This window comes from Dryobates pubescens, chromosome Z (assembly GCF_014839835.1).
Source record: "Dryobates pubescens isolate bDryPub1 chromosome Z, bDryPub1.pri, whole genome shotgun sequence".
Lineage (NCBI taxonomy): Eukaryota > Metazoa > Chordata > Aves > Piciformes > Picidae > Dryobates > Dryobates pubescens.
In genome coordinates, this window is record NC_071657.1 from 65,909,821 (window position 1) to 65,920,286 (window position 10,466).

The 10,466-nt window shown below is 51.5% G+C and overlaps 1 protein-coding gene across 3 annotated transcripts in view; it reads right to left on the bottom strand.

The window, feature by feature from the left end:
• Positions 1–1,213, bottom strand: part of SKOR2 (SKI family transcriptional corepressor 2) — a 32,176-nt gene extending 30,963 nt beyond the window's left edge. For 2 of the 3 annotated variants that reach the window (XM_054178477.1, XM_054178479.1), the window contains exons 1-2: positions 1,112–1,191; positions 1–569 (exon numbers count right to left, since the gene is read on the bottom strand). The exon at positions 1–569 is cut by the window's left edge and continues 1,654 nt beyond it. In XM_054178477.1, the coding sequence (XP_054034452.1) occupies positions 1–536 (536 nt within the window). In that variant the 5' untranslated portion in view covers positions 537–569; positions 1,112–1,191. Of the gene's footprint in view, positions 570–1,111 lie in introns of all 3 variants that reach the window. The other variant, XM_054178478.1, reaches the window with a different exon arrangement.
• Between the last annotated feature and the right edge of the window lie 9,253 nt (positions 1,214–10,466).

Here is a 10,466-nt window from a genome sequence, read left to right on the forward strand (position 1 = left end):
ATGCTGCAGTAGCTGCACTTGATACATTTGGCCCGGGAACTGTTATAGCGGGCCGGGATGAAGCTGCCGCGACAGCCCCAGGCGCACTCGTGGGACACGTCGAAGGCGAAGTTATCCGGCAGTTTGGGAGGCCGGTTCTCTCCCAAGAAGGATTTGCAGAGCCTTTCTGCTTCTCGCTTGGTGATCATACCGCAGCGGCGGGAGGAGATGGGCATGGCCCCGGCCCGCCGGAGGATCTCCAGCTGCACCGGTGTGCACTGCACGCAGGTGATGCCCAGAGCCACCCGCCGGTTGTGGATCTCGTTGTAGCTGAAGTTTTTAAGGAGGGTGTTGGAGATCTGCGCTAGGCACAACCGCTCCTGCCCGTCGATGACCAGGGAGACGATGGGGATACCGTAGAGGATCACCTGCCCCACCTGGTTGGGCTTCATGGTGGCGTGTCCGGCCCTCGGCTGGCTCATGGGGTCCGGCGGGTACGCGCTGGACGGCGACGGCAGCAAGATGTCGGTGGGGCCGGGCAGCGGGCTGGTCGCCATCGTCTCAGCGCCGGGGGTGCTGCTCAGCTCCAACTGCGGGCGGAGAAAGGAGAGAAAAACACAGCGCCGTCAGCCGGGGACCCACCGGGGATGGAAGGGGTCCCTGCTGCAAGCACACACATACCCTCGAGTTTCCCGACGTGGGGAAGCGCGACCCCCAGCGACCCTAACCCCACGCTGGCCTCTTCGGGTTCTAGCCGGGGCTGCGAGCCACCTGCTTCTTCCCACACTGGTTCTCTCCCATGTGCGCATCCCGCCGCAGGTGCGGAGATGATAATAAATGAGCCAACCGCCCCATGTTAGGAAGATGCCCCAACCCACGGGTGGTTCATCCCGAAACACGCATCAGAGTTGTATGTCCGCTTCCCCGACCTGGAACCCGTGGAGGCTGCTCTGCAGAGCCTCTATCGGCACGGCGCCCGCTTCGCGCCCGTGTGCTTGGCCCCACGGATTCATCTCCCCGCACCCCCAGCGGCGGGAAAGCCCGAAAAAGGAATAAAAAAAAAAAAAACCAATAAAATTTTTCTATGCTTTCTGCGGCTACCCGCGCATCCTCCCCGCCTAATGCCCTTTACCTCCGCGGCCAAACTCTACCCGTCCCTCCGTCGGGAGGGAAGCACATCCTCACCTCGCCGCCGCGTAGCAGCGAACCCAGCCGCAGCCTTGCCCTCGTTGCGGCGGCTGCAAGCGCGGAACCTCCGCGCCTCGCTGGGCGCGCGGCGGCCCCCCCGTGGGCTGGTTACGTCAGTGACCGGGGGGCGGTGAAGACTGGTGGGGGCTTCGTCTCCCCCCTCCCTCCCTCCTTCCTTCCTTCACCGCACCGGGAGGGGATGCGGACACCCCGTCGGGGCACGGCCTCCTGTCGCCGCCCAGCTCCGTGCTCATCTGCCAGCCGGCTCCACGCACGGTTTCCCGGTCAAGAGACGCCGGATTTGGGGACGGAGCCGTTGAAGGAGGGATGCGCGCTGGCAATTTTTGCTCCTTTTTTTCCGCCCTTTTTTTTTTTTTTTTTTTTTTTAAATCTTTTCCCCACAACGGTCTGAGCCGAATCGCTTCCAAAACAAAACCCCAAACCAACAACCCTAAATACGCTGCTTAGAAAAGCCCCGTCTTTTCAGAAACAGTAATTCTTTAACAGATTTATCCAAAATGACTTGGCGGGCTGGGAGAGTTAAAAAAAAGGGGGGAAGTTGATCTCTAGCCACAACCTTATCCCCATGGGCATCAATAGCTGCTGTGACCCGCAGTCCCCTTCCCAAATGCACTGGAGTGATTCACCAAAACCACTTTCAGGAGGAGCAGTACTCAGGTTCTCGCTCCTAGAATAAGGCGCATTTTGTTTTATTCTGATTGCCTTATGCCCGCAATTAAGGGATAAACCTCAACCTATCAAACGGTCTTCAGCATCTGTCTTCCTCCTTTTTTTTTTTTTTTCCCCGAAAGATGAAGAGTACAGTAAAAATGTAGATTTTTTTTCTTTTCACTATCTACCCTGAAAAAGCTTCAGTAGCCTCGTGGGTCCTCCCTGCTGCTCCGTGCAGAAAGGAGAAGGGAGCCCAAACCCGCTCAACTCCCGTCCTTTCCGGAGAGAAAAAGTGCGAAACAGGCTAAAAAAGGGAAAATAAGTAAATGAAAAAACTAGCTAAAACACGTAGGACATCTGGACCGTCAGGTGTTTCCTAATTCTCCTCTGATTTGTTCTTTTCTTTCTACAAAAATACTTCCACTTCTCTTTTTTTTTCCCTTCTTTTTTTTCCCCCCTTTTTCTCATGCACATGACCAATACCAAACCTTTTTGCACATTAGCCGCGAAAACTTGATGTTCGGGGTGTTTTGGCTTTTAAAATAGTTATTTTATTTGAATTTTTTTCATTTTCTCTTCCTCCCCCGCCCCAGACCTTACATATTCAGGTGAAAATTTCACGCTCGCCGGCTCCTTTTGCTTTCTAAACCCTGGGCAGCTAAATGGCAGAGCCCCCAGATTTCACAGATCCTCTCTAACTTTGGGAAGGAAAAAAGTAAAAATCACACCTCTCCTTATGATTTCAGTCACTTCTTATTAAACCTGCATGCTCCACTGTCACACGGAGGATTTCTCCCCCCTTTTCCCCCTCTCTCCTACTTTCCCCCGAACCTCTTCTGTACGGAGGTTGCTGCTTTCCGTGAGCAATAGCTACAAGCCTCACATTGGTGACATTTTAATCAATGCTTCCTAGCCAGACTGACATGAATTTTACACTTCAAAAGTCTCCTCCGCCAGCTAATTGATTCAAATTGTTTTATTGGTTAAACCCGTGTCACACATTGTATGATCTATTACCACGCCAGGGAGAAAGTCTCCCCTCCTGTCTTCGCTCCCTGGTCGGCACCAGGAGGGACAGAGTGAGTTTTTAGGCAGAAAGTGCCTGCTTCTGCGGGCTGTCGGTACCTGCATCCCCACATCAGCCGCCGGACAGCGCGCTTCTGTCTCTCGGCGACCCGGTGGCTTTCCCCCGGCAGTTCCCGGGAGAACCGGGAATGGACAACTTCGCCCCAGGCTATGAGCCCAGCGTTGGTAGGGGACGAAAAGCGAATGCAGCAGGCGAAATGGATGAGCGGATTTTGCAAAGCACTTTCAACGAACCAGCCCCCCGAGCTCGGTCCTCGTAGCTCGGGAGAGGCTGAAAACACAGACTCGGACCGGGGCAATCGTTGGCCGGAGACTGCGTTTTATTTAGTAAATGATTAAACGAAAACCAAAACTCAGCTTTTCTGTTCACCTGCTCTGTACTATTGACCTCCTTGAATTCCATTGGGGGAAAAAAAAGAAAGGCTTACTAAGTTTCTTTTAGAGGGAAAGCAGAAACCTATGGGACAGGGCCTACTAGTCCCCACGGACTAGTCCCCACGGTGCAAGACCCTCTGCAGACACTGCCCGCAGTCGCACCGAGGGGCTTTGGCTCCGTGGAGTTCTCCGAAGTGGGAACAGAGACTGACCCACACTAGCACCTTCGAGAAGCAGGGCGAGAACATACCGTTCTCTACTTTTTTTTGACTACTTAATTCTTTTGGGGACCCCAGCCAAGAGAAGGCATCGGTGGTGAACTTAGCTTCCTGGAGAAAACTCGGTCCACGCTGGGGCCGGGTGGCTCCCACAGGTGGTCTCCGGGCTGGCGAGGCCCGCGAGGCTGCTCCGGCCGCAGTCGACCCCATTGCAACCCCCACGGGCCGACTGGAGCCCAGCCTGCGCCCTAAGCGAGAAGCGGGGGGGGTGGAAGGGGACGAGTGTGGCATCTCGACCTGAAGCAGGGTGCTACCCTGCTCCTCGGTTAACTGCAGACCTGGGCTCCTGCTCTGTTGTCACCTCCAATTACTCGCGTTTGCTACTTGCTGTTGTCGTTTGCAACGGCTGGGTTGGAGTCACCTCCTAGGAGAGGAAAGGGGAAAGTGGACGAACTTTTCCCGGAAGTCTGGGAAAGGGAGGCACGAGTCCTAGCTCCTTTTCCATCTTTCTCTATCACGATTCTGCTGAGCGAGAGGCGGCAGCAGCAGCTCCCCTGGCTGCGGATTGCTTCGTGAAAAAAAGGAGCATCTGCGAGAAGCGGCCAACTTTAAAACCCCCCAACCTCACGGCCTTTATTTACTTCCACAGCGCTTAAATATTGTAGCAGAGAGGCCACGGGGAGCAAGATAATCTTGGTGCGTTTAAAAAACCACAGAGAAAACCACCCTCAGCGCGGATCCATTGCCTCCTCCCTCCCCTTCACATCCCATTGAAACTTGCGGTCGTGTAAGTAACGGACACACAAGGCATCTCTACGAAACCGTTTCTCCTAACAAAATTTGGGCAGCGAAGGAGGTTTTATAAAGGCCTTCCCCCCCCCCCCCCTTGCTTTCCTTTTTTTTCGGGGTGGGTGGGTGGGTGTCAGAGGATGGGAGTGGGGGGAGTACATTTCGCTGACCCTTCTTGGTATAGAGCAAAGCTCTTTTTAATATATGTATACATTTTTTTTTCCAATGGCGTTTTGTTATATTAAGCAGAAAGCAGAGAGGGCATGTGGAATTGAGGTGGTCCCATCTGGAAAACCCCGGAGCTCATTTAGATCACATCACTTCGGGCTTTTGTCTCTGCTCTTGAATAACCCGGCTAGACACAACAAAAGGGCCGAGATCTTTTCTTGGAGTTTTTCAGTAGCAAGAGGACGTCTCGGAAAGATGCGTCTATAACCATAACAACGGGAGGGGAAAAGACCCAACGCGATCTTCTCCCGACTCTCTAAGAGTTTAGGGATGGCGCATTTCAGGGTAGTTTGATATCCGCTGAAAACCAGCAAGGCGACTGAAAGGAAGGAACCTTGAACGGCATCTTTTGTCTGAGGGAGCTCTCTTAACTTCTCAATTTAATATGTTCCGAGCGATCCAAACTCGAGGTGGTCCTCGCCGAAGGTACGTGCAGACCTCAGCCAGGACATACGGATACCCTCAGGGGAAGGTCCCCCGCCAGACCCCAGCATCACCCTCCTGAAACAGCACCAAAAAATGCGATTTGCGATTTTATTTCATCATACGGGAAGCGACTGGCAACCCGTGAGGAGATGGATGTTCCGTGTCCCTCTCCTCAGCGCTTAAAAACGCGAGTGAGTTTATTTCTATCCTGCCTGGGGATGGGGTGGCATAGATGAAAATAGCTGCAAGTTTAGATGTGGGTGAATTAACCCCTTGGGAGTGTTGTAGAATAGGAGCGGGAGGAAAAAATAAATAAATCCCAAACCCATTTCATCTACTAGTTGTTTTGGTTTGGGTGTGGTTTGTTTTAGGGTGGGGTTTTGGGTTTTGTTTTTAATTGCAAAAGTATAATTTAAAGCGCCCCGAGCATCTTTCATCGGAAATACGCCTGCTTCGAAGTAATGTAAAAGAGGAGCAAACTGCCAGGGCAGAGAAGCCAGGCTCCAACCGGGCTGTGATGGAGACCAGGGAGCCCAAACTTCCGAGGAAAACCTGATACGGGCGAGGAGTCATCACGTCAGTAAATAATTCTATTTCGCGTCTTTCAGAACCCAGCAACTTTGGGTGCCTTGGAAAGCAGATTGTGCAAACAGACGATTAAGATGAGCACTGAGACTTTCAGAAGAGATATAATGAACCAGCTTTGATTACTATCTTGAAATTAAAAATGTAATATACAGATTTAAATTTATTTTCACCTAAATTGTGTATAAAATTATATGGCGCTTTCCCCTCTCTTTTTTCCCTTTTTTTCCCCTTCCCCCCAGGCTAAGAAACGAATTGCCACCAAGCTTGCCACTAAAAAGTCTGAAGTACTTTTCCAAACCCTGTTCCCCAACACGCAGTAATAATGGTACATTTATCATTACTGATGACCACCCACTGGTTTATTATTGCTTTGTTGCAACTATTACAATCACGAGATTTCTTTATTTACTGTTAACATTCACTTAAAGCTGAATGTTAATGACTCTTCTGAATTCACCAAAGAGTTTTCCGTTATATTTCAGGAGCAGTTTTGGCTTGGGTTTCAAAAACGGCATAAAAGGAGGAGAAATGCTGGGTGGTGGTTAGCTCCTGGCTTCCCCCCCCCTCCAAGCCCCCCCCCTTTATTCTTTTTCTCCCCTCCTTCTTCTTAAAAGGCTGTTTGAGAGGATTTATTTAAGTCGGATTTTCAACAGAGTTGCAAGAGCCTTGGCGTAATGCACGTACTTGACTGTAGCTAATTATGTGAGTATTTTATTACAGGAGATTCATTCATTATTGATAAATGTTTGCAGTAAGTTCCTGCTATGCAGAGTTGCATTTTATGAGGAATAAACAACCTATGGGGATTGGGATTGTTTGGCTATTACACTTCTGCACTCTTTGACAGTTCACTTTACCCACTCAGGGGGTCTGGCTTGTCATCATCTCCCTCTCCACACCCAAATGAAACTTCTTTTCTTATCCACCATCCCATTCCTCTGGTGTCCCTCCTCTCTTTCCATGTCTTCAGGACTATGTTAAAAAAGTGACTTAGCCGGGGAGGGGTATTCTATTCTAGAAATGCTAAGGTCATGTTTCCAAAGGGTTATAGAGACCGCGGTGAACTCCTGCTTCGGGGCAGCCGATGGGCAGGAGCTATGCAACAAGCAGGTAGCCCGACAAGGACGGGACTCGGGGAAGAGGGCTTTCCCGAGAGCTCCCCGCTTCCGTTCCAGCTCTCAGAGCCCCAAAGCCTTGTAGGTGCCGCAAGTAGAAAGCAGTAATAATACAAGATCTATCGTTTCCCCCCGACCTTTAAACCGCAGAGCCAGTGACAAAGCGGAGGAGACGTCTCTCACCAGGCTGGTGGTGGGCTCTTACCCATTCTCTCTCCCCTTCCTGGGCGAGGACGGTCGCTCCGCGTAGGAGAAAAGGTAGGCAGCGCTACCCTCACTCCTCACCGGCAGGACACATCACTGCGCGGACACGGTGATGAGCGGAGAGTTTGCCACCTCCGTCCCCACCTGCCCGGAGGAAGTGGGGCGGGAGGGCCCTGCTTTGGCCTTGAGGACGAGCCAGCCTTGCTCCCCCTGTCCTGTCTCCGAGTCCGGCCCAAAGTAAATAATTTCGAAGGAAAATAAAAAAGAAGATACACGTGTGTATCTGGAAGAGAAGCAGGAAGAGAAAGACGATCGGCTCCTGCGGGGTTGGCTGTAAACCATCGTCCACTGCACCCCGAACTTGCGAGGGCCTCCTCTCCCCCACCGGGACTCCCCCAACTAGACGCGACCCGGTGTCGGTCAGCCTCCTACCCCAGGCTCCATCCCCGAGCGGCAGCGCGACCATGCGACCTATCGCGACAGCAAACAACATTACAATTGTACTCCGAAAGGGAAAAAATACGTCCCCTCCATAACCCTTTCCGCCTTGCCGCCAGCCTCATACCTTACCTGCTCTCACGAATTCCATGGGCCCCTCCCGGAACAGGGGGGCGACCTGCTCTGGGCCGCTCTCCGCGATCGCTGCGCTGCGCGTAAGTTTGTCTCCCGCCTCTGTCGCGGCGGCTGTGCCGAGGGTGGGTCGGGTCTCGGACGCCTTCTAGCAGCCAGGCAGCGCCCTGCAAGCCGTGCGGGGAAGCCGCCCCCTTCCCCGGCCCCCTCCCCTCACCGAGAGAGGTGGGGAACCGCGGCTGCCCCCGCCCCACCGCTACCCTGGGGCAATCCGCCCCGACGGCTGCGGAGGATGGAAGAGGTACTCCGAGACACTCCACGCCACACCCCCACACACCCCTTGCCGCCTGGAGGGGGGACAAGAGGGACCCTGTTGCAGGAGCGGTGTCCGCTTCTCCAAACTCCCCCACCCAAATTTTTCTTTCCCTGAAAAATTATTAATAATAATAATTAGAAAAAAAAAATCCAGGCGAGCACCCTCCAACCGTGAGCGTTTCGCAGGGCAGTAGGAGGGGTTCTCTCACCCAGCACAAGTCCCTGCGGGAGAGAAGGGGATGGGGGCCACAGCCAGCCCGCACTCCAAGCCCCCCAGCTCCCGCACAGCCCCCGTTCCCAGCAAAGCACTTTCCCGCGGATCACTCGACGTGCAGAACAAGGCGGCTGCTTAAAAACACAAAGCCGGAGCCCTAATGAGTTCAATTACAATGTGGTAAACACATTGCCTCTACGCTTTAATTAAGCCTGCTGTCCAATTTTAACTCATTAGTAATTCATTAAGAGAACAGCCTTTAGCTGGCTGCAAGGAGAGGAGCACCGCAGCTTGTTCAGCTACGCTGTGCGCATCCCCCAAGCTACTGGGGAAAGGGAAAGTGTCCCCTGCTCTTGCAAAGGGGGATCTTGGCCCCAAACGGGGACCGGCCTCTGTGGGACACCCTCATCTGGGAAGGGGGGATCCGAAGGATCTGGGTCGAAGAGTAGGAAAGGAGACCTGGGGGTGTCCGGGACCACACGGCCCTCTCCCCTAGGAAGAAGCCAAATGAAAGAACGGGCAGGGGAAGGGATGCTCTAGGGACCGCGAAGCCCCCGCGCCACGTCTTTAATAAATAAATATATGAATGAATAACGGAGGATGCGTTTGAAAGGTATCTGGGCCAAGAAACAGGTCAATTTTGCCTGAGCAGCAGATTTGGTTTGAAGCGCAAAACCGGGAGGCTGCGGGGTCGGGTCCTGCCCCGCGGAGCTGAAGGAGTGCCTGGGGACCGGACCGATCGACGTGCTGGGTGTATGGCAGAGGGTACCAAAACTCTACGTACCCAGCCGGGACGCGCAAATGCGCCTCTGCACCGCCCGCTTCTCTCCGCGCATTTGCGCGGCGTTTTGGATCATGCTCGGGGATTTGCGGCGGCGGGGTGGGGAAGGCGAATTTCCCTTCTCTTTGTCCCTGAGATTTCGAATAGTGACGAGCCGCAGCTTCCCGGGTGGTGATGGTGAACTTGCCCCCGAGTTCCGGGGTTGGCAGTGTTGGAAAGTTTCTCGCTGCAGCGACTGCCCCGACTCAACCTGCTAAAGCAGTTTTACTCCAAAACGCAGTGCCTGGGGAATGGCTTTGAGAGGGTCCGGGATGGACAACCCCCCTCTTCCATTCCCACATTTCATCCCAGTAGCATTGCTATAATCTTTATTATTACATTAGGAGTGTAGTTACCGTTTTATCACAGCTCCAAGATGCTGGAAGTTGCAATTATTTTTCTAGACTGATTTAAATTTTATTTTAATTTATTTGTAAGAGGTATTTGCCATTTAGAAGCTGAATATGCAAAAGTGTTTGACAGACAGGAACCCGTTCAGTCTGATCCACCTGCACTTAGTGCTTCAGCTGCAAAGAGCCTGTCAGAAGTAAGTTTGGGCGAAGTGTATTCTGTTGTTGTTTTGTTGCTTTATTTGTGACCCCAGCCATGTTTGACTGACCCCAAACAGATTCAGAACCTCTGATTTTTATTTATTTATCTATTTATTTATCTGTTTATCTATTTATTTATCCTCCTTGTGTGACTGGGCTTCTTGCAGTGTCTCCAGCCCGGTATGGCTGCTGAGGGGTGCACTGTATGCTCTGCTGACCGAGGTTTGCCCTGCCTTACTGGAAGGAGGCAGGGGCAAGATCTCTGAGCCTACTATGGTATAAAAATGTGGTTCCAGACTTCAGATCTGTGTTATAAAAGACTGGATCCCTTCTGAAGAAGCCTTTAGGCACACACCTCAAGGAGAAGTCCTTAATACTATCCTTGTTTGGGGAGTAGATTTTGAGCAGCTATATCTTTAAAAAGCATGCTTGCTTTTTTTTCAGCCAGCAGGCCCTCTTTGCCTTAGTCTTGATTTACATTTGGCTGCAACCTTGCAGAATTGGATTGTCTGGAATTAGGAGATTTGGATAGTGTTCCTCTTGGTGTCAAATGACATTTTTGTTTGTTTGTTTGTTTTCTTTCATTCTCTTCCTCCAAAGGGTATAATAAATGCAGCCTCAGGACCCAGGGGAAGGCAAGTCTGTGGACTCCCAAAACAGGGCCCAAAAGCAGTGCAACACTTCTTGTTGTGTTGTCATTGTCACCTCCTTTTTATTATGAGATCTTTAAATACATTACCTGAAGAACTAAAAGAATATTGCTTATCTATTTCCAGAAACATGCCTCACTCCTTTGTCTTGCCTAGGAAAGCATTAGTTTCTGGACACACTGGGGACAATGTGTCTCCAGAGATTCCTGGTATAAAATCATCTTGAATCCAGTGGGCTACAATTCATTTTATTACCCCAGTGTTAATCTAGAATAGGTACATAAAAACTGTTAGGACAATTAATCTGAATTAATTTCCAAAGTGAATTAAATTAAATTGAATGAAGACCACCTGAATTCTGAATAAGAACAACCTTCACAGGGGTTTCACGCAGTTTAATTAATCCACTTTTAAATTCTCACCTTCAGCTAATTTGGGTTATTTTCATGAGTGTCCCCACATAGGCAAAATCTTAGAG